This window comes from Medicago sativa, chromosome 8, assembly GCF_051527215.1.
Source record: "Medicago sativa cultivar Bolivia chromosome 8, Bolivia_mono, whole genome shotgun sequence".
In the NCBI taxonomy this organism is placed as follows: domain Eukaryota; kingdom Viridiplantae; phylum Streptophyta; class Magnoliopsida; order Fabales; family Fabaceae; genus Medicago; species Medicago sativa.
Window position 1 is genome coordinate 8,060,684 of NC_140756.1, and position 23,354 is coordinate 8,084,037.

General features: G+C 36.0%; 3 protein-coding genes across 4 annotated transcripts; 1 reads left to right on the plus strand and 2 right to left on the minus strand.

Annotated features, from left to right (window-relative positions):
* Positions 1-1,967: 1,967 nt before the first annotated feature.
* LOC146896638 (putative disease resistance protein RGA4) lies at positions 1,968-11,371 on the minus strand. Of its 2 annotated transcripts, XM_085731569.1 has the most exons (4): positions 11,100-11,371; positions 10,724-10,771; positions 7,448-10,260; positions 1,968-2,276 (listed from the first exon to the last, which is right to left on the minus strand). In XM_085731569.1, exons 1-3 carry the CDS (start codon positions 11,195-11,197, stop codon positions 7,452-7,454), a joined length of 2,955 nt encoding a protein of 984 aa, XP_085587695.1. In that variant the 5' UTR covers positions 11,198-11,371; the 3' UTR covers positions 1,968-2,276; positions 7,448-7,451. The 2 variants fall into 2 exon arrangements, with proteins under 2 accessions (XP_085587695.1, XP_085587694.1); XM_085731568.1 differs by lacking the exon at positions 1,968-2,276 and having other exon boundaries at positions 7,270-10,260.
* Positions 11,372-14,945: 3,574 nt separating this feature from the next.
* On the plus strand, positions 14,946-15,765 carry LOC146896639 (uncharacterized). The gene has a single exon (XM_085736329.1). It carries the CDS (start codon positions 14,946-14,948, stop codon positions 15,693-15,695), a length of 750 nt encoding a protein of 249 aa, XP_085592455.1. The 3' UTR covers positions 15,696-15,765.
* Positions 15,766-20,136: 4,371 nt separating this feature from the next.
* On the minus strand, positions 20,137-23,330 carry LOC146896640 (disease resistance protein RPV1-like). The gene is made up of 5 exons (XM_085736330.1): positions 22,968-23,330; positions 22,760-22,911; positions 21,523-22,624; positions 21,056-21,331; positions 20,137-20,940 (listed from the first exon to the last, which is right to left on the minus strand). Exons 1-5 carry the CDS (start codon positions 23,328-23,330, stop codon positions 20,137-20,139), a joined length of 2,697 nt encoding a protein of 898 aa, XP_085592456.1.
* Positions 23,331-23,354: the final 24 nt, after the last annotated feature.

The following is a 23,354-nucleotide window of genomic DNA, read 5'->3' on the forward strand; positions in this document are numbered from 1 at the left end:
ACTTTTGTTACACGGCAATTAAGCCAATTTCTATCTAAACCTACTCGGACTCATCATCAAGCTGCTCTCGAGTTCTCAAGTATCTTAAAGGTTGTCCTGGCAAGGGTCTTCATTTTCCCGAAGTTCTTCTTTATACTTGCAAGGCTTCTCTCGATGCCGATCGGGCAAGATGTATTGATACCAGAAGATCCATCGGTGGCCAATGCTTCTTCCTTGGCAATTCATTGATTTCTGGAGAACCAAGAAGCAATTGATCGTATCCAGGATCTTCTTCGAAGCCGAGTATAGGGCATTGGCTTCGGCAACTTGTGAACTTCGGTGGCTCCTCTATTTGCTCGAGATTTACATGTTCAATGTTCCAAGCTTCTGTGTTATTTTGTGTTAACCATAGTGCTTTACACATAGCGGCCAATCCAGTTTTCCATGAGAGAACTAAACATTTGGACATTGATTGTCACATAGTCGGGGAAAAACTTCATGCGGGCATTCGAAGCTTCTTCCCGTCTCTTCACAAGATCGGTTGGCGATTTCTTTACTAAACCTCTCCTTCCTCAACCTTTTGCTATATTACTATCCAAGCTGGGTTTGATTGACATTTATCAACCTCCGGCTTGTGGGGGCTATTACATAATAAGGAAGAAGAAGATAACTTGCGCAAAGCAAGTTACCTAGTTAGCTTAGGGTTTAGTTTCAATCTGTTGTAGCATGCATAGCTTTCTTATTGTATGCTCTCATTTACATATAAATAAGTGTGTAACCAACTATTACAATTAATGGAAAATCACTTTCTTCATTCAACAGCTTTTAGTTTCATGATACAAATCAAGGGCAAAAAAGAGATTTTGATGGAAGGCAAACTGCGGTTGAAGAATCGATTTTCGAAGCTAGGAATAGCGACTTCACCTAGAATTGATTTTGAGTAGGGAACCGTACGACATGTCATCACGTTGGGAGAGAACCAAACAACCCAAAATCGCTTTAAGTGAACCGGAAGTGCTTTTTGGCTTTTTAACCGTGCAACCAAACACCCACTAAAGCGCAATTTAACCACGGTACTACCATACTTAAATTTTTGAATTTAATGACACTTCGTTTAAATTTATTGGGTCATTCATTATTGTGGTCAATTATTGCATGATGTAGACTTAAATATGGTTTGTTTTGTTTGTAGTATGACATATAATAATTGAATTATACTCCATTTGATCAATGATTATAAACAAAAAAATCTCTTTTTTAGATTGTTGAATAATTGACGTATTTGATATATACTATATTGGTTATTCAATGAAACTAAAAATATTTTTTTCTTCTTATAGTCAATGCACCATATCTCATGCTTTACATTTCCTTTGTATTGTAACTTTATTACGGAATGTTTTTATAATATTATGAATCTAATCATGCAATTGTGTAAGTTAAAATTAATTGCTTACTATTTATATTTATGCAGTTTAATAATTTTAAGTTAAATCTCAAGATTACTATATAATTCTAATTAATTAGATAGTAGTCACGATATTTTGCAAAAGTTTCAAACCCTTACGAATTTAAAAAAAAAAAATCGTAAATTATCCCCTAGAAATTTTCCAAAAATTGCAAATTGGTTCCCATTTTTCAACTTTAATTTTACCCAAAACTAATAAAATTTATAACAGCAGCCCCAAAATTAATTTATAAAAACAACCCAAAAATGTTGACTAATGTTTTTATTACTCTATCCAAACAAAAACATTTAGAAAGGAAGGCAATTCAATCAAATCTTTGAACTTAAATTTCCAATTACCTTATCCAAATATTATCTAAAGTTCATTCTACGGTGCATCAATTGGTATCGGTATTTCAAGTATGCATCAATTATGAATATTTTTTCCACCTATGATGTCAAATGTAAATAAGACAATACTACTTTCACGCTAATCATGAACACAGTTCCAAAACCACCAATGGAACATGGAATGGAAAACTTAATCAATCAGCTTCTTATGTGCAAGCAAGCACATTATGATTAACGAGACAAAGAAAATCAGCAATAAACTGTCAATAAATTTTAAGTTTTAGCATGTTTAGTAAGAAGCAATTAAGGTAGCACTCTGCACATTTTCATGCATCTCAAGTCCTGCGTTTAATTTTTTACACATTTGCTGTCATCTCCGGCAAACAAGATCATCTCCTTGCCTGACAAGGTCAACCACTAAAAAAGGCTCGCATTTCTTTTATTGAGCAAGCCTAGACAATTCCACTGTAGGTATTTGTTTAGCACAATAAGAGAAACCCTGACAAATAATATTGAGGATATTGTTAGAACCCAAAGACACACTTCACGTGCTATTGATTTATCACAAAATATATAGAATTAAGGTTCAAATAGTATTCACGATTGAGAAGCTAATAGACAGCCGATGTATGCTTTTTATCTAGGATGTATCGCTTATATCACACAATTCTACTTGTTGTCTAATATCTTATTGATTAGTTTATGAAACGATTAGTTTTTTTTTTTTTAAAACCGGGTATCCTTCGTGCGCACAACTGCAGGGATTAATCTCGGGATTAATCTCTTAAGTCTTGTGGGACCCAAATGAACGACAAACTCTCCCTAAGGTTTTGTTTGGGAGTTTGGAGGGATGGGGAAGGAAAGATTTGAGGGGTGGAAAATATGAGAGAAAAATGTAGAAATCTTTAAAAAAAATTAAAAGAGTAGTTTTTTTAGAGAATGATAAATTAATGCATATCATTACTATATTTTTAATTTTAAAAATATTATAACAACATAGAGTAAATTTGAATAATTCATATAAACCCTTCAAAACCTCCCAAAACTCTCCCCTCTCATTTTCCTCTATTTCTTCCACTTGCTCATTCGTTTTTTTCCAAGCGTTCCCCTCCTTTCTCCTCCAAACTCGCAAACAAAACTTAAAAGTTTGAACGTTGATACATGTCCAAAACTGTATTTGAATCCAACGCCTCGGTAAATGGTTAGTTTTATGACTAGCAACTTAGATATAATTGTTGTAGTTTTTAGGGATGTCAATTTGCACTTGAAAATGGGATCTCCAAAGGAAACACATCTCTCACGTATCTGCTCGAACGGGGACGAGAGAAGAAAATCACCTCAAAGGCACTTCTGAGACGGGGCCATGTCCCGTACCCACCTTCAAAAAGATTATAGGAATACCATTTTATAGTGTTAGCAGAGTGGTAAGAACATGATTTTACAACCTCAAAGGGTATGTTCAAATCCCACCTAAGACGGCTGTAAAATGGCTACGCTCATAGGTATGGGTTAGCACGGATAGTTGGACCATCCGCATGTACTAGTTGTGACTTGGGTTCAAATCGGTATGCTTTAGGTAAGTTTTATCATAAACCATTACTGAGCTTAGGGGTTCTCCCTAATCTTACATGGGGTGTGTTTCATCTTGTCTAAATTTGTATCTATTTAATGAAATATGTCTACTGCCAGTCTGCCACCTTGGAATACAATAAGAAATTTTTTAAATAAAATAATATAATACTAATTCTATTTTCATATGTACTGGTCTCAACAAATATCTAATTTTATTTATTCTAGTCCATCAAAAAATTTTGTTTGTTTTTAGTCCTTACGAATATACACTTTTTTGTCTTTTCTCCTGGTTGTTTTGTTTTAGTTTATGCTAGAATTGGTCCTAGAAGTATGCAGACCATATTGATTTTAGTCCCTCAAAGGGGATGCTAATTTACACCCATCCCAAAACACTAAGGTGCAAGTTAGCAAGTTACACTCATCTAAAATTATTAAGGTGCAAGTTAACAACCTACACTCACTTGATTATTTACATTCATTTTTATAACTTTTAGCAAATAATTTGCACTCACCTCACCGATATACACCCACTTTCATCATTCAACATGTTTCCTTAAAAAGTTTGTCTCACATAATACTAAAAAAACATGTAATTTTTTTAAATCCAATGCATGGTAAAAATAAAATGCAGACACATAACAAATTTTTTTTTAAATCATAGTGTTAACATAAAAAAAAATCTGCAACTAGCCTGCATTTTTTTTGTAAAATCAATGTGTCATTAATTAAGTAGAAAAAAATAAAAAGCTTTGGTTGATATTTTTTTGTTTTTGCTACAAAAGCTTCAATTGATTTTTTTCCACAAGTTTATTATAAAAAAAGCTTCAGGCTTAATCGATAAAAAAAAAATTATTAGTGTCTTTGAATATGTATGTAGGCTTCATTTTACAAAAAAATATGTATGTAGGATTCACAAATCAAAAGCGTGACACTACCAAAAAGATACAGCACTACCAAAAAAAAAAATCAAAAGCGTGAAAATAGGAAACAGTTACGTGTTTTTTTTTTAAATTAAAATTGACAAAAATATCCTTTCATTTTAAGTGACATATAATAGTGGAGATTAGTTTTTTGGTAAAACGTGTTGGTGCAAGCTCCTTGCTTACACTCAACCGATAAGAGAAAGAGAGAGTTCAAAACGTTACGAACTATGATGAGAATAGAGAGGATGAAGAGGGTTTTGTTTATGGTGAAAATTGTGTAAAACTATTATTGATTATGATACAAGACACTTAGTTATATCAATCGAATACAAAAAAGCACTTATAGGCTAAGTTGAGTAACTTGCACTACAAGTCACTAACAAACTAACTAACTAGTTAGTTACTAACCAACCAACAAACATAGTTGGATTTATCCACAACAAAAAGCAAGTGGGTGTAGCTTGCTTTGCACCTTAGTGTTTTGAGGTGGGTATAAATTAGCATCCCCTATATATATATATATATATATATATATATATATATATATATATATATATATATATATATATATATATATATATATATGGACTAAAATCAATATTGGTCCGGTTGAAATTGTCTTCAAATTGTGAATGTGTGAAAGTTACAAATCGTGACACAATTTGTGGATAAGGTTGTCGTACCTTGGGTCGTACGTTACGAATCGTGACACGATTTTGACGATTACAAGGTACTATTTAAGCGTATCAGTTCATTTTTGAAGTAGAGCCGAAAGAGAGAGAAACTTGGGTTTACAAAGGAGATAACTTTAAGGTTAAGTTTCTTTAATTGTAGTGAAGTTTTCTTGGGTTTGGAAACATTGTAAACACCTAGTGAGATTTCACCATTGGAAGGATCAAAAAGCTTCCCTTTGTGTTTTCTCCTAGGATTCATTAAGAGTGTGGGTGACTTGAAAAATGGGTAGAAATTAGGTTTTGTTCTTTGTGAGCTTGCAAACTAATTTCTTGTAACCCCTTTGTACCACTTTCATCTTAGTGGATTGGAGAGATGCTCTCTCCCCGAGTATGTCATATTGGACCGAACTAGGTTACCATCTTGGTGTGTTTGTTTTCTTTCTTGCTTTCTTATCTTTATTGCTTTTGATCATGTTTGTGATGTTGCTTTACACTTAGATTTAGGTCTGTTTGTTGTTCTTCTTTGCTTGAGGCTACTTTATCCATTGATTACTACTTCCTTTACTTCACACATCTTTGTTTTTCATTGGTGTGATTTTGTCCGAATTCACAATAGGCCCTTGACCAAAATTTTTTTTTTTTGATATTGACCCATATTAACCCACTTGGGATGGCCCGAGACCATGGAGTGTGCTCATCTCAATGTCTCATGTTCGATTCTCCCCGATTCCAATTTCGGTGGCTAGTTTGGCTTTAAAAAAAAAAATTTGGCCCTATTACATAGACTAAGTCAAACAAAAATATTACATGGACTAAAACAAAACAATGACCAAATGAAAATTAGTATATTTGAAGCGACTAAAAGCTAAAAAAAATAAAAAGTGCATGGATGGTTGACAGTGCCACTTCAGATATATGACCTGAAAATTTATTTATGTAAATGGGAGACATCTTTCACTAACAAGCAAATTTTGTAGGGTTGAATTAGGTCTATCAAAAATTACAAGATGGTATATTTTAGGGACATGAATTACATGTAAGCCTATTAAATAATTAGTTTTAAATTGTACCAAAACACACTTGAAAATGATATTGTAGTTATTTCTGTGTAAACCATGTTTGCTTATTTATTTTTTGGGTCATGCTAACTTGTGTCCAAAGGGGACAAGTTAAGATTCTAAAAAGGAATTAAAACATAAATTTTGTATTGAAAAATTTAATTTTAAGCTTTTAAAATATTGAATGCACAATTTCCAACATTATGGTTCTATATTTTGCTTTTTAACTTGTGCCCTCTGGATTATTTTAATTTTAGCTACTTAGTTGGGAGCTTTAAGTTTTCTATCGTAACTAACAATTGCAGCTAATTTTGAATTTCCTCTACTATATGAGTTTGCATTGCAGAGAATAGTAGAATTATAAATAATCCACAGCACTTTCTCTGAATATAACTCTTATATATATTTGCTCAAAAAAAAAACTCATATATATATATATATATATATATATATATATATATATATATATATATATTCTTCCTTTCTATGAAAAATGGGGCTCATTATTTGTAATTTGAGCCCCATTTCCATGTGAGTTGGGGCTCAAATCTTCAAGGCCCCCTTAAATTGACAGCTCTATTCATAAATAATCCACAGCACTTTCTCTGAATATAACTCTTATATATTCCTTTCTGTAGTTGCATTTTCTATTGCAATACAATTTACGATACTATCTTTCAGGAAAATAAAAAGGAAACGAAAAAATCATATAGTGGATTAAGGAAAATTCTGTAATAAAAACTGCATGCAAATATCATCATAGGAATGAGAAGTAGAAAGGGGAGAAAGTAGCCAAAAACAATCTAAGCCAAAAAACAATCTAATTTATTTATTTATTTTTGCATATTTAAATCTAAATAACTATTTATAACTAGTTAAAGTTTTATCAAAAAAACAAGTGAAGATAACGACCAAACTCAAAGTACCTAAATAAGTGATGCATAATATTATGAAAATCCGGCAATTTAAGAAGGTCTTCAGTATCTCAAAAAAAAAAAAAAAAAATTGCTATCAAAAGATGCTACAGAGATACAGCAGATGAATTATTGATTCTTCCCATTTTCATTGGCCAAACCAGAAGTTCTGTTTTTTCATTATTTTGCCATTTTCACAGTTAACATAAACTGCTAAAACAGCAATTTAAAAAATCACCTTCAACTTAAAAATGCAAATGAAAACGCTTGAATAAGTGAAGAGAAGAAAATACAAGTGTGAACTATTTTTTTTAAGATTTATCAGCTAGAAAGAAAAGAAATGTGAATGAATTGAAACTAGCAAAAAAGATTTCATTAGTTAAACAAGTAAATGCAATAATTACTAAAGTCTCAAGGCAATAAGGGAAAAAACAGAAATAGAAAGTAAAAACATTATCCTGGTTACAATACTGAAAGCCATTTACTTTTGAAAATCCGAAAAATAATTGTTTGTAGAAGTAATGGGTACCTTTTTAATGAAGAGATGATAAGATTATCTTTGGGACATGGCCAATATTGGGGCAAGTTTCACAATTTTGCGTCTGGCATTTTTCAACTAAGATAGGACATCCAATGATTTCTAGGGTCTGTAAGTTGGTTAGACAAGGCATTCCTTCAGGCAGTGATGCCAAATTAATGCAATCATACACCCTAAGATGCCGAAGCGATGAGAGATTGCATATCCAATCTGGCAATACCTCTAGGTCTTCACAATTATGAAAGGCTATTGTTAGTAGAGAAGGAAGACACTTGACGTCATACTTAAACCAAGTTTCGATTTCCCGTAATGCTTGACATGAAAACCAATTAATTTGAAGAAGCTGGAGAGAAGTCAGATTTTGCATCCAAACATTTGGGATACTTTTCACATCCAGTCTCGCTCCATCAATGTGCAAGGATTTGAGCATGGAAAGAGGAGGGAAGTCATTCAAACTTTTTACTGCTACTGTGTTCAATGTTACTACCAATGTTTCCACCCCACTATTAGACAATTTCAACCCGTTCTCAAGATTTGGAAAGGTAGGCATACAAGTCAACATCAGACATCCTATGATTGATAATTGAGAAAGACGAGGAAAGGGAGGCAATGAAAGATTTTGTGAACAGTTAGTATTGTGGAAACCATCGCCCATCCTCCGCCATCCCTTCAACTTGTAACAAAGCTGCAAAGAAAGGCTCTCCAAAGATGGAAAGAATGCTGAAGTAAAATCTTGCTCATAATATATGTACTCCAGTTCTTCAAGGAAACTTATATGAAGTGACTTAAGGAATGGGAGGCGCTCCAACGGTGGGAGATACTGCAGACTTCCGCACAAAAAGAAAGATATTTCAACAATATTTGTGAGTGGAGAAAGCCAGTTTGAAAAAACCATCCCTTCATATAGCCAAACGCTCCATTTAAAAAATCCAGATGGTGTCTCATCTCTGGAAGCTTCCCAATCAGAGATGTGAAGGTTTCTCAATTTGATTAGTTTTGATACAACCGTTGTAGAAATCTCCACCTTTTCATTAGGTGTCAATATTAGTGTTTGTAAGAAAACAAGACAGCTAATGGATTTGTGAAGACTTCCCAGTCCTCTGCAGTGCGATAAGTTAAGATACCTTAAATGTTTCAAATTTCCAATTGAACCAGACAACTTGCTTAAAGAACAATATGACAGCTTCAGGACACGTAAGTGCTTGAAATTTAAAATAACTGACAATTCATCCCCATTCAATACCTCCTCCTCATTGGAAGACAGAAAAATCAAAGTTCGCAACCTGCTTGCATCTAATGAGCCCAACAAATGAACTGCACTGGGTTCCAACGATACATGCATGGGTTTTTGAACATATCTTTTTGCCTCGCTTTCCATGTAACAACAGTCATTGCCAGCTACTTGCGTTGCAAGATCATGCATTAAATCATGCATTTTGAAGCTAACAATATCACCATCTTCATCCACTTTTGCATCTTGGAAAAAAGACTTCATCAAGAAAATCTTCACGAATTCGTTTCCAACATCTTCCAGGAGTTGTTTTTCATCTGAGCATTCAAGATAACCATGTGCCATCCAAAGTTGAATCAATAGATCCTTCTCGATTTCCCAATCCTTAGGAAATAAAGAGCAATAAGCAAAACATTGTCTCAACCGAAGCGACAAACTTTGGTAACTCAATTTCAGGATGGACATGATGCTTTCTTTGTCTTCGCATAATTCCCAAAAGTCGCCTTGTAAGACATCGGTCCATTCGCTTTCTTCCCTTGTACTCTGTAATAGGCCTCCCAATGTTCTAATTGCTAGTGGAACTCCCATGCATTTTTCTGCTATTTCTTTACTAGTTGATTCAAGTCTTTGAGTCACTCCACTGGTTTCATTCCCAAATGTGATTTTCTTTAACATATGCCAAGATTCATCTACAGTTAAACCATTCAAAACATAGAGGCTGCTTGCTGACACAATTTTACTACGAGTTGTCATTAAAACCTTACTATCTTCAGCACCACACATCAAATAAGTTTTCAATTGAGTCCATTTTTCATGACTAACATTGCAAATGTCATCCAAGACTAGCAAGTACCTTTCAACAGTTAAATTCTCACGAAGTGTATGTTGTATGTAATCAAATGATAACTTGTCATCAATTTTGCTATTGATTAATGATTCCAACATTTTCTTCACAATAGTCTTGACATCAAAGTTATTAGATACACATACCCACATTTTCTTTTCAAAATGGTTTTGCACTTCCACATCATTATATATGCACTGAGCAAGAGTAGTCTTGCCTATGCCTCCAATACCAACAATAGCAATTGACGAGATATTTCCACATGGTTGCCTCAAGAGATTTATAATCTCATTTTTATCATTTTCTCTTCCATAAATATTTGATTCTAACAAAAAAGAGAAAGAGTTGTTCCTAAAACTATCAGTTTGTTTGACCACCACATCTTTTGGGCTTAAATTCAATTTAGCCATTTCTTCCACCACATCATCAAAGTTTTGTTGTATTTTTTCAAATTTAAGAACCATTTTTTGGTGAAGATAAGTATGTTTTGAAGATAATGAACGAAATACCCATGTCCTTTTGTATTTCATACCTTCAATAATAAACTCATCTAGCAAGTCATCCGCAAGAAGAAGCACATCTTTGAGCCTTGTTATCCAATTTTGTTCCTGTTTCTCCTGGGCATCAAGGAGCACAACTCTTATGCATTCAACAGAGTTCTTAAGCCTTTCCAACTCATCCATAACACCATAAATCCGTCCATGTTCACAAAAGGTTGCAGAAGCCAACCTATTAAAACAAAAAAATTAGTGCACTAATTAATTGTTTTCATTTCGACACTTCTCTCCTATTCAAAAAAATAAATTGTAAAAATATTTGTATATGCTATATATGATAGGTATAATATTTAGGCTTAATTGCAGAATTGGTCCCCCTATTTTAAAATTCGAAAGTCTTGGTCCCTCCGTCATATTTTTGAACTATAAAAATATGATGTGATAAATTTTAAATGTCGTGGAATATGATACGAAGATAGAAAAAGATCAACATCATTGAAATTGTAACTAAATTCTCTTAAAAACTTCATTGAAAACATATCCTATCACAATATTTTAGACAAAATATGTGATAGAGGGACCAAAATTGTCGAATTTTAAAATAGAGGGACCAATTTTGCAAAATGATGAAAATAGGGGGACCAAAACTGTAATTAAGCCTAATATTTATTATAAAAAAAATAAAATGTATTCACCTGTCAAGGAGGCTTTCGGCCACAGCATATGGAATTTGATCGGCCATCCTTCAAAGAGAGCAGAGAAGACAAAATGAGGTGGTGTCTAATATGGGGAAATGGCAAGCTTTGCTAAACATGGGAAATACTTGTTTTCATATCAAGGATTAATGACTTATAGTTATAACCTATATCTGAGTTTTCAGTTTATACACACAATTTTTCATATTTACAGAAAGGATCTTAATGAAATAAAATTTTAAAAATAAAACATGCCAAAAAATAAAGGCCAAATGAGATGGATTTAATTATTGAAAATGGAATATTTTCATTCAAACAACCAATACTCCTAAATAAATTTTAAAATACTACTATCAAATGCAAAATATTTTTTTACCTTATGTTGACATCAACATCATTCACCAAAGTCCCTTTCTCATCAGCATCCTCTGATTGATTCAGAATTTTCTTGTATCTTTTACTTGCTTCATCCATATCCCTTTTATTATCACACCTCGAGGGACCACCTTTAGACTTAGCATCAACATCAACTTCCGTAGTAATTGACTGGTCATATATTAGATAGACAGCTGTCTCCTTTACAATCAGCCCATGCCCCAAAGATACAAATATCTCCGCATTGTCACCAGGTCCTAGATTTGATGTTATGTTCTTCCAATCTTCGTCATTGAAGGCCATTATTGTATCCCGCTTGTATATGTGAACAGTGAGTTTTGTATAATTAATTATCAAAACACTAGCGAGACATTCAACTTCCATGTTTTCAGATGTTGCTGAGTAAACAACGCGTAAAGTTATTCCCTTCATGCAGTGAACACTATCCTCAGGCACTTGCAAATGTACTGAAGGTCCTTCACCTGTATAGGCTAACCAAGAGGGATAGTTGTCACCCGGAAAGTCAAATTCACCAGAACCATTGGTTGCTAATCCCTGTATCATGAGCATATGGTAACTTAATTATGTAATTCTACTATTCTAATGAAGTTTTGGTGAATGTCAAACCAAATTCCAAAAGGTTAATAGGTTTAAGAAATTAACAGTGTACTACATAAAGAAAAATATAAACTAAGAATATAAATAATATCTTATAATATCTTTGATATACAGCATCTTAGTTCATGTTCTTAGATCAGTATCTTAGATTATCTCCTAGGATTAGTTTCATGGATTAGTTTCATATTTATCAGTATCTTAGATTATCTCCTAGGATTAGTTTCATGGATTAGTTTCATATTTATCGGTTATTATGGTTATTATCTTAGATTATCTCCTAGGATTAGTTTCATGGATTAGTTTCATATTTATCAGTATCTTAGATTATCTCCTAGGATTAGTTTCATGGATTAGTTTCATATTTATCGGTTATTATTGTTGAAATTTGGGGCCTAACTCATCCTTACAAAACCGGCTTGTAAGGTTATCAAGAGTCATATCTAACCGATGTGGGACTAAATCCACCCCCTCAAAGCCAAGCCAACATAACACAAGGCACCTGGGGGCAGATCGCAATTAAGGCAGGATTACCAACGCACCCCCTCACACTCAGGGCGGGATTTCCAACAATCATCATGACTTATTTTCAGATTTATGTATTTATTCAGGATTTGGAGTCTTCAATGCCTAAAAATAGGGATTAGAGCTTAGTATTTTGTACTTTGAAAATTGTTGATATTAACTTGACTTGAGACAAAAGACTAAGTTCTAATCCCTAAAGCCTGGTTCAATCCTCTGTGACCTTTCTCGTCACTTTCTGTCACTATTCTACTGTCGTGTTCACAAATCTTTGGGAATGTAGTAATAGTTGTATTCAGAATTTATTTTACCAAACCATCTTTTTCTTCTTTGTTTCAACTAGTTGTCTCCTTCTGTCGCCACCATGTCATCCTTTTCTCTGGCATGTTTTCAGCTTTTCGGGCTCTCGAGCTGCAGTCACCTACGACAACTGTTGTCACTGTCAAATCTGGCAACAATCACAGTCACTTGCAAGGGTCTGTCATCACAAGCACAATCTACACAGGCATCTGCCCCTACAGTGGTTGCCAGTGTATCAACTGCCATGGGAGCAACCATGGCTATGCCAGTTTCGACGGAAATGGGAGTAATTACTCCTGTAACCGTTCCCACAACTGTTGCTGCAGGGACACAACCAGAAATGGGGACTTTTGCGCCTCCATTCACTGCTGGTATGCACTTTCTGATGACATTTTCCAATGAAACCACCACAATGTAGATCGTGGTGAACCGATCTGCCTTGTCCTAGAATCTCACACCAAGTGCATAGCTAACGCGCCGTCATGTACTAATCTCAGCCGCTGCCACTTCAACCTTGCATAGCCGCATATGAAGCGATGTTTCCAGAAGATTCTTTCTGTGTTGATGTCGCCTCTTTCTCCTCTGCTAGGATATGTTCTTGTTTGGCTATGGTTTGACTATGAGACACGACTTAATATTGTTACTAACGCATTGCTTTTTATTCTTATGTGCTTGTTATACAATTCTTTTGTTTGAATTATATCACTATATAAGTGGCTTATATTCCCACCGACGATCATTTAGTGGTGACTCTTTTCCCAGAAATGAATCATATTAGTGGTGATTTATTTTCCTGTTGATGGTTACTTTTGTTGGTTATCACTCACGCTAGCCCAATAATTCGTCCCAATAACTTCAACAAGGTTGCTGTCCATTTTCTCATGTCAGTCCACTCGCCTTTCATATCGTCTTTATGATTCCCACTTAGAGAAAAGTTTGACCATCTCTATCCATAAGATCGATCTATAATAATTACATCGTTCAATATCTACAAGGGTTTTATTGTCTAAGACTTGAAAATGGGGGCATCCTCTATTATAGCTGCAGAGCATTATCTGTATTGTGCCCTTTATTTCCTACTGGCTCTACCACACAGCCATATGCTTCAATTGCTGCAAGTGCATCTTCAGACATTTGTCCTGTTTTTCTTAGTCATCCTAGCTCACTCATCATCCATCTATTGCTTTCTAAACTGATTTGGGTTTTAGTATCTCGACTGCAAGTATTATATAATTTTTATTGTTGTTCTATTTCTGGAAATCACTGCAGTTCTATTTCTGACTCCATTGCTTCAGTTTTTACTTTTCTTTATTAACTCATTATATCCTTTTTTGATAATTATTGGTTTGTCTGATTTATGTGATAGGTGATAAACTCCAAGGTTTTCCTTGATTTCGACAATTTAAATCACATGCTGATTGAGAGATTAATCATTTCCCTGAATCCCTGTTGAGGTATTTTTTCTCATAACCCTTTATATTCTATTCGATTACAGCTCGGTATACCTCATAGATTTTTCATGTCTGTCCTGCTCAAAAACTCGTACTTTTCACAATAACAGATGTTATAGTTTCTCTTTGTATACAATTCCTCCTACAGTTCTATGAACTTATTGCTCTATGTGGATGAAGTTTTATTTATTAACATTAACTGTTTCTACCACAGATTAATCAGAAAATTAGAGAATCCCATTATTTATTTTTTCTTGTCATGCATTCTCTTTAAAACATTAGGCTCTGCACGGTCGTCAGTTATGTAGAATACCTTGTTTGCTTTGCTTCACATTGTCGACTCTAGCAACTATATAACTTCTTCCTTGATATAAATAGTAATGATATAGTAATACTCGATGTGGGTTCCTACTAATATTGAGAGAAAAGGAACAAGTGAACGACAGACATTACCAGTTTAATTGTCCACTAAAAAACAATCTCGGAACTCAGTTCTTGTGTGATAGTAGTTACATAATATGTCCAAAAGCTTATAGCACTAAAAAAAGATTTTACAGGGTAACAACTTGTTAGTAGACCTCCTATTAAAAAGGTGTATGTGAGGAATAAGTTTAAAAGCCCAATCAATTAGGCCCAATTGAGGTGGCTAGTTTTGCTTTAAATAGAATAAGAGTGACATTTTTAGTGTCATCAGTTGTTTTATGGTTTGGGTTTGGTTTGGGAGATTCTAGGCTCTGTCCCAGAGGTTGATTAATTTCCAGCAGTTACAGATTGTAATCTCTATCAGTTCCATTCCTTTAATTATAATAAATATCTCTGGGCTATTCAACAGATAACAAGAAATATAGTAACCTTCTCAGTATACCCTTTTCATATTCTGTCATATTATTCTATATTCTATCACTGGTATCAGAAAATCGATCCTATTCCCCATGTGCATGGTCCAAACACGCTCACAAATGGAAGCAAGATTGGAATTTCTGGAACGAGCATATGAGGATTACAGGGCCACGAGTGAAGAGGTAAAAACCTTGCGAAAACAACTGGAAGTGCAACAGGCTGAAGCACAACGTAGAGTGGAAGAATTAACTGAAACTGTTAACGGTTTGTCAATACGCCGTGAACAGGGATCGACGCAGCAGATTCATAATCCAGATGACAAATGGAGGAAGTTAACAATTCCAATTTTTGAAGGAGACGATGCTTTTGGCTGGACAAGTCGTGTGGAGCGCTACTTTGAATTGCGACATGTAACTGAAGCAGAGAAAATTCAGGCAGCCATGGTAGCTATGGAAGGAAAAGCATTGACGTGGTACCAATGGTGGGAATTTTGCTCTCCTAATCCCACATGGGAAGATTTCAAAGCAGCACTTCTTAAAAGGTTCCAACCTTCTATGCTCCAAACTCCTTATGAATTGTTGTTGAGTTTGAAACAATCAGGGTCCGTGGAGGAGTATCGTGCACAATTTGAATTGTACGCCGGTCCATTACGTGCTGCAGAACCAAAATATCTCAAGGGGATTTTTCTGAATGGCCTCAAAGAGGCTGTGAAGGCGGAATTAAAATTACACCCGGTCTCTACCTTGCCGGAACTGATGGATTTTGCTCAACGCATTGATGAGAAAAACACTCTATTGAACCCAAGCAATTCTCATGCCCCAAAAACAGGCAGTTTCACGAGGAACTTCCCTTCTAACCGTACTTGCTAGTACATCCATCACTGCTGCTGCCACCGCTGATGCTAATACAACATCTCAATCAGCACCTTTTCGTGGTCGAGTATTTAAGAAACTGACCGATGCAGAGTTGCAGAACAAGCATGCTAAGGGTTTGTGTTATCGCTGTGATGAAAAATTTTCACCAGGTCATAGGTGTGCAAACAAGCAATTGCATACACTCATTTTGGAAGGGGATGAGGACGAGGCTGACACTACTAACCAGATATTGGAATCTGAAAGTGCGATTAATTCTCTTCAATTATCTATGTTTAGCATGTCTAGTCTTACTTCCAAGAAAACAATCAAATTATGGGGGGATTTGTTGAACCATAGGGTGATGGTGTTGGTGGATTGTGGGGCTTCTCGTAACTTTATTTCCTCGGTTTTGGAACAGAATTTGGACTTGCAGTTTAAACCAAATTCTTCTTTCACAGTTGAAGTGGGTGATGGAAGGAAGATTCCGTGTCTAGGGGTGTGCTCGAGTTGACTATCACTCTTCAAGGATTGCAGGTTCAACAAGATTTTTATGTATTTGATTTGGGTAATGTGGATATTGTACTAGGTATGGAATGGTTAGCACAGCTTGGCGAGGTTCGTGCCAATTTTAGCGATTTAATTCTCAAAGTTCCAACTTCATCGGGTTTTCATGTTTTGCAAGGGGATCCAACTTTGTCAAGAGAGCCAGCTTCTCTAAAAACCATGTACAAAGCATTGCAAGCTTCAGGTGACGGTTATTTATTGCAAGTTCAGGCGGTTTCTGACGTATCTGACCAACACAACACTGTTCACACTTGGTTAACAGAAGTTTTGAACGATTTTCAGATTGTTTTTAAGGAAATTCAAGGGCTGCCACCATCAAGAACACATGACCATGCCATTGTCTTACAGGAGGGTGCTGCAATCCCAAATTTACGCCCTTACAGGTACCCTCATTACCAAAAGAATGAAATTGAAAGGTTAGTGACTGATATGCTTAAGTCCGGGATTATTCGGCCTAGTGTCGGTCCATTTTCAAGTCCTATCATACTTGTTAAGAAAAAAGATGGGGGTTGGAGATTTTGTGTTGATTATAGAGCTTTGAACAAGATCATTATTCCTAACAAGTTTCCTATTCCGATTATTGATGAGTTATTGGATGAATTGGGAGGAGCAACCGTGTTTTCTAAATTGGACTTGAAATCAGGTTATCACCAAATTCGGATGAAGGAGGAAGACATTCCGAAAACTGTTTTCCGCACTCATGAGGGTCACTATGAATTTATTGTAATGCCTTTTGGTCTTTCTAATGCCCCTTCCACCTTCCAAGCTTTGATGAATGAGGTATTGCGTCCTTATTTACGTAAATTTGCTTTGGTTTTCTTTGATGATATATTGGTGAATAGCAAGGATGTAGAGCACCACAAACACCACCTTGGGGCTGTTTTGGCTTTGCTTAAAGAGCATCAGTTAGTAGCCAACTATAAAAAATGCACATTTGGCCAACATCAATTAGAATACCTTGGTCATATAATTTCAGCTCAAGGCGTTGTTGTTGACCAAAAGAAAGTGGATGTTATGCTTACTTGGCCAAAGGCCAAAGGATTTGAAATCGTTAAGGGGATTTCTTGGCTTGACCGGCTATTATCGTAGATTTGTTCGTGATTATGGAAGCATAGCCAAACCTCTTACTCACTTGTTAAAGAAAGACAACTTTCTTTGGAACGAAGAGGCACAACTTTCGTTTGACACTTTGAAGAAGGCCATGGCTGAATTACCGATTTTATCCGTTCCAAACTTTTCAATTCCATTTGTGATCGAGACTGATGCTTCTAACACAGGTTTGGGTGCGGCACTAATGCAGTAAGGCAGGCCAGTGGCTTTTTTGAGCCAACCATTGTCCGAGAGAGCCCAAAAAAACCGGTCTATGAAAGAGAATTGATGGCCATTGTGTTTGCAGTTCAAAAGTGGAGACATTACTTAATGGGCAACCATTTCATCATCCACACTGACCAGAAAAGTCTGAAATTTCTGCAAGATCAACGTGTATTGGGTGCAGATCAGTTCAAGTGGACTTCTAAATTGATGGGATTTGATTTTGAGATCACTTATAAGCCTGGCAGTGACAACCGAGCTGCAGATGCTCTCTCTCGTCGCATGACGTATGCAGCTATTTCTAGGATTCACTTTGCTGATTATGAAGAATGGGAGGCCGAGGTGATGCATGACAATAAATTACAGACCATTATTCATGATCTCATTGCAGATGGTGCCAATCATCCCAATTACTCTTTTCAGAATAGGAAGTTGTTTTACAAAGGGAAATTGGTATTGCCCCGTAACTCTTCCAAGATTCCAACTCTTTTGCAAGAATATCATTCTTCCCCAATTGGTGGCCATTCCGGATTCTTTCGAACATGCAAAAAATTGGGAGCTTTAGTGTACTGGGAGGGCATGAAAAAGGATATTCAGCAGTTTGTGGCCTCTGTGAAATCTGTCAACAAAATAAATATCAAACTTTGTCTCCGGCAGGTCTGTTGCAACCTCTTCCCATTCCTACTCAAGTTTGGAAGGACATTTCTATGGATTTTATTGAAGGGTTAACACGGAGTCACGGTAAAGACACTATCTTCGTAGTGGTGGACAGATTTACAAAGTATGCACATTTTATACCTCTCAGCCATCTATTTACGGCCAAATCAGTTGCTGAGGTCTTTGTTCAAGAAGTTGTACGTTTGCATGGATTCCCTGCCACTATTGTTTCTGACCGTGACAAACTCTTCCTCGGTCATTTTTGGACTGAATTATTCAAATTAGCAGGAACCAAACTCAAGTTCAGTACAGCTTATCATCCTCAAACGGATGGTCAGACAGAGGTGACTAATCGGTGTTTAGAAACTTACCTCAGATGCCTAACCGGTGCTAAGCCTAGATTATGGGTTAAATGGTTAGGGTGGGCTGAATTCTGGTTCAACTCAAATTACAACAGCTCCACAAGAACTACTCCCTTCAATGCTTTGTATGGTCGGGACCCTCCTCATTTGATTAAAGGTACAACTATTCCTTCATCTGTGGATGAGGTTAATAGAATAACTGCGGAAAGAGACACCATTCTTCATGACCTTCGTTCTAATTTGCTGAAAGATCAAGATCAGATGCGCACCTAAGCAAATAAACACAGGCGGGAGGTTTCCTACATTGTTGGTGATTGGGTTTATCTCAAACTTCAGCTATACAGACTCAAATCTTTGGCTAAGCGAATTAATGAGAAGTTGAGTCCTCGTTTCTATGGTCCTTATAAAATCATCAAAATTATTGGACAAGTTGCTTATCAATTGGATCTCCCTCCGGAAGCTAGAATTCATCCTGTTTTCCAAGTATCTTTGTTGAAGAAAGCTATAACTCAAACTGTCAATCCTCAACCTTTACCGCCTATGCTTTCAGAGGACTTGGAGCTGAAAGTGGAACTAGATTTTCTCAAAGATGTGCGCACTACTGCTGGCAGCCAAGTAGAAGTACTCATCAGCTGGAAGGACTTACCAAACTTTGAGGCAACTTGGGAGTCTTATGATGTTATTAATAATCAGTTTCCACTCTTTCACCTTGAGGACAAGGTGAAACTTTTGGGGGGAGTATTGTTAGTAAACCTCCTATTAAAAAGGTGTATGTGAGGAATAAGTTTAAAAGCCCAATCAATTAGGCCCAATTGAGGTGGCTAGTTTTGCTTTAAATAGAATAAAGTGACAATTTTAGTGTCATCGGTTGTTTTATGGTTTGGGTTTGGTTTGGGAGATTCTAGGCTCTCTAAGTCCTAGAGGTTGATTAATTTCCAGCAGTTACAGATTGTAATCTCTATCAGTTCCATTCCTTTAATTATAATAAATATCTCTGGGCTATTCAACAGATAAATAGAAATATAGTAACCTTCTCAGTATACCCTTTTCATCAGTGGCGGGATCTTGAAATTTTTTTCCGGGGGTGCCAAATATTTGAAGAATATATATTAAACAGTTTCAGAAAATATACATCATTGTAAACTGGTGTGGTGGTAGTATTGCCATGTTTGATGCAAGGGGATGCTGGTTCGAATCCTACCAGGACCTTTTTTTTTTATTAAAATAAGAAAAATTCGCATAGAATTATAAAAAGCAAGGTGCCAGGGGATCGAACACGCGACCTTTAAGTCGCTGGGGGGACCGCATAACCGCTGCGACGACAATGCTTTAGTATAATGGTATGCATAATATGAAATTTATATAAAAGCTGGGGGTGCAGTGGCACCTGGGGGTCTCTGAAGAGATCCGCCCCTGCTTTTCATATTGTGTCATATTATTCTATATTCTATCACAACTAATCTAAAATATTGACAAGGCCAAAGTATTGAGATATAAAGCATCGGTATGTATATGCTACATTATGTGGAGCTTTAGATTAAACATATTATAATAGATAAGGGTTAGAAAAGCCAAGAGGACAGGGAATGAACCTGTGATATGCTTTTGCTAAGAGTATCGATAACTCTGTGGAAACTTCCCACTCCAATCAAAGGTGATCTGAAGGAAAGATTTAAGATTTGTGATGCATGTGATGCTTCCACTTTGCTAAAACTAACATCAAATTGATCAGCAAGAATTCTTTGTAATTCCCGAGTAAGTTGAATCTTAGAGCGGAATTGTACCCCAATAATTCTCAGTCGTAAAAGCCTGCTAACCAATGGTGATAGAAAGCCCAAGTTATTTTTCTGTACATCGATAGAAGCTAGACCATATGAAATGTTCCAAAATGGGGAAATACGGGGTAGCGATTTCATGGTTGGTGACATCCAAGACCAGATTAGAGAAGGAAAAATATCATGTGATAATCCTTCATATCCACATAGGGATATATGTCTGATGCTTTTTGATCTTACTATTGCAAAGGGCACTTTTGTAACCGCTGTATTTTTTGCAACCAGTGTTGTCAAGGATTCCATCTGCTCTATGTCTTCTTCCAACTTGCCAATCTTCAAACAACCAGAAAGGATAAGAGTTTTCAAAGATTTCAGTTTATAGATCTTCTTTGTAAGATTTCTAAGACCTGCACAATCCTTCAAATTTATCAGAAGAATTCTATTGAGATCTCCAATGGATGGGTGTATTTTGGACAAACATGGACAATCCTTCATAATGAGCTTTTCAAGATTTGGTAATTTTGAAAAGTCTGGGGCTCTTTTCAAGTATTTTGAATGACTTATATTGAGAATTTTCAGATTCACCAGCACCTGCAAGAAAATAAATGTTTCAAATAAAAATTAGAGAGCAATGGAAAATGAAATGGTGGCAATAATAATAATTGTGATTAAATTTTCGATTCAAAAGAAAATGTTAATATTATACCTTGGTTTTATTCCATACTTTTTTAATGTTGCTGTGTTTTAATTCAAAAACAACTAAATTTCCTTGACGAAAGTCATCGGGTATATAGTTGAAGGTAAATCCTTGCCAATGGACCCATGTAAGTTTTTTAGAAAGGTTCCCATAATCTCCAGTGAGGTCAACACGATCAAGTTGTAGAAGTCTGAGTTTCCGCATCCTCTTGAAAGATTTAGTACTGAAGCAAACTCTTTCAGTTCTTGGCGACTTCCAAACCAACCCCTCTACAGCTTGTGTTCCCTACATGTGAGGAAAACATTAAACTAATGGGAAACCTTTTTCTTTGGCTAGAAACAAAGTGATGTATAAAGCTACGGTGTTGCAGCCTAAGCACACTTCTAAGGAACATGGCAAGGAACATGGCAAGGCAAAACAGTTAAGAAACAAATAAACAGTCTTATGGTATTGATAAGGGTGCTTAAAGTTCTTACAGAATTTTCAGTCAAAACATCATGTACATCCTTGTGAAACCACAATCGACTACGCTCCCCTGGCTCTATTGGTGAACTTTCACGAACAATTTCTCTTCCCATGTCTCTCATTAAACCATGCATTCCAAGCTTGTTATTCTTCTCAATTTTTACAAGGCTCCGCTCTATGAGGGTAGGTATTCCAATATCAGCATGAAGTCCACAGCCATTTAGTACTTTTGTAACATCGGTTCTGTCCTTGCCGATAAAGAAACAACATATGTCAAGAAATATATCCTTTAGCGTATAATCATCCAAACCATCATAGCTTATTCTCAGTTTCTTTTGCACGTGATCGTGGGGAATTCTCTCTAACTTCGATAGTACGCTTATCCATTCTTGTTTTGTCCTGTCTTGTAAGTGAGAACCAAGGACTTCAAGAGCAGCTGGTAATCCTCCACAATAAGTAACCACTTTTGTAGCGAGTTCACTAAAATCTGCTATTGGACTTGGTTGTTTAAAAGCATGCCAACTGAAAAGCTCAAGGGACTCATTTTCATCCATTTCCTTCACATTATACGCAAAATCGACCTTAAATGATCTAAGCAGGTGTAGATCTCTGGTTGTAACAATTAACACACTTCCTGGATGAAAGAATTTAGGATTTGCACATAGCGCATTTAACTGCTCAAATGTGGTCACATCATCAAGTACAACAAGTACCCTGTGATACCCAAATCTTTCCTTGATCTTGCCTTTCCCCACTTCAATGTTGTGTATCATCACATTTGTGTTCAGGATATCTGAAAGAAGTTGTTGTTGTAAATGAACAATCCCGCCATTTTCCCTTTCACAAAATTCTCTAACATTTCCAATGAAACTTGTATTTTCAAAATTCCCATGAATTTGATTGTAGATGGCTTTGGCTATGGTTGTTTTACCTGACCCACCCATTCCAAAGATCCCTATGAAGCAAACTTCGCTTAATTGATTTTCAATGAACTCGGTAACTTTTTGCACACGGGACTCCAGTCCAACTGGAAAGTCGGCAACAAACAAGGTAGTTTTGTTTAGCAATCTCGAAACTTTCTCAACAATTTCCTCCATTGGTTCAGTTTGATTCCTTGGATGGTAATAATAAATATAAAACACATAGAGTGAGTATACAACATACAACGTCAAAAAATATTCTTTATATTATGAAGGAAAAAAAAAACCAAACAAACCAGCAAGCAAAGCTATAAAAGTACTGATATACCTGTAACTGTTGACAACCCAACCAGCCAAATCAGCAGCTTGGGTGAGTGCAGTCCTCCAACCCAACAGCACATGTTCCATCTTTTCCTCTGCTCCTGGACGGAAGTATACTTTTGTTGCAGTATCTCTCAAAACTTGCCCAAAATCACCACTCTGATGTCGTACAGTGGAAGGGTCAACATCATAAAACACAGGAAAAACAAGCTGGCCATGAGTTCTGCGGCATTCCAGAATTTTTCAAGCTCGCTAAGGCACCATCTAGATTCAGTATAGCCTTTGGAGAAAACAATGAAAGATATACGAGACTCTTCTATTGCTCGCAAAAGTTCTGATCCCACCTCGGCTCCCATGCGAAGCTGATCGTCGATGAAAGGTTCGATTCTGGCTTTTGTGAGAGCAGCATGGAGATGAGAAACGAAACTGCGAGTGTCTTGTCCTCTGAAACTGATGAACACGTCGTGCATCGATCGAGAATCGGAGGATGAAGAGGAAAAAGAATCGAGAGAAGAAGTTTCGAACGAATCCGAAGAAGAATCATCAAAAAAATCGGAAGAAGAGTCGAAAGAAGACATTGTTTCGATTCGAATGGAACACGG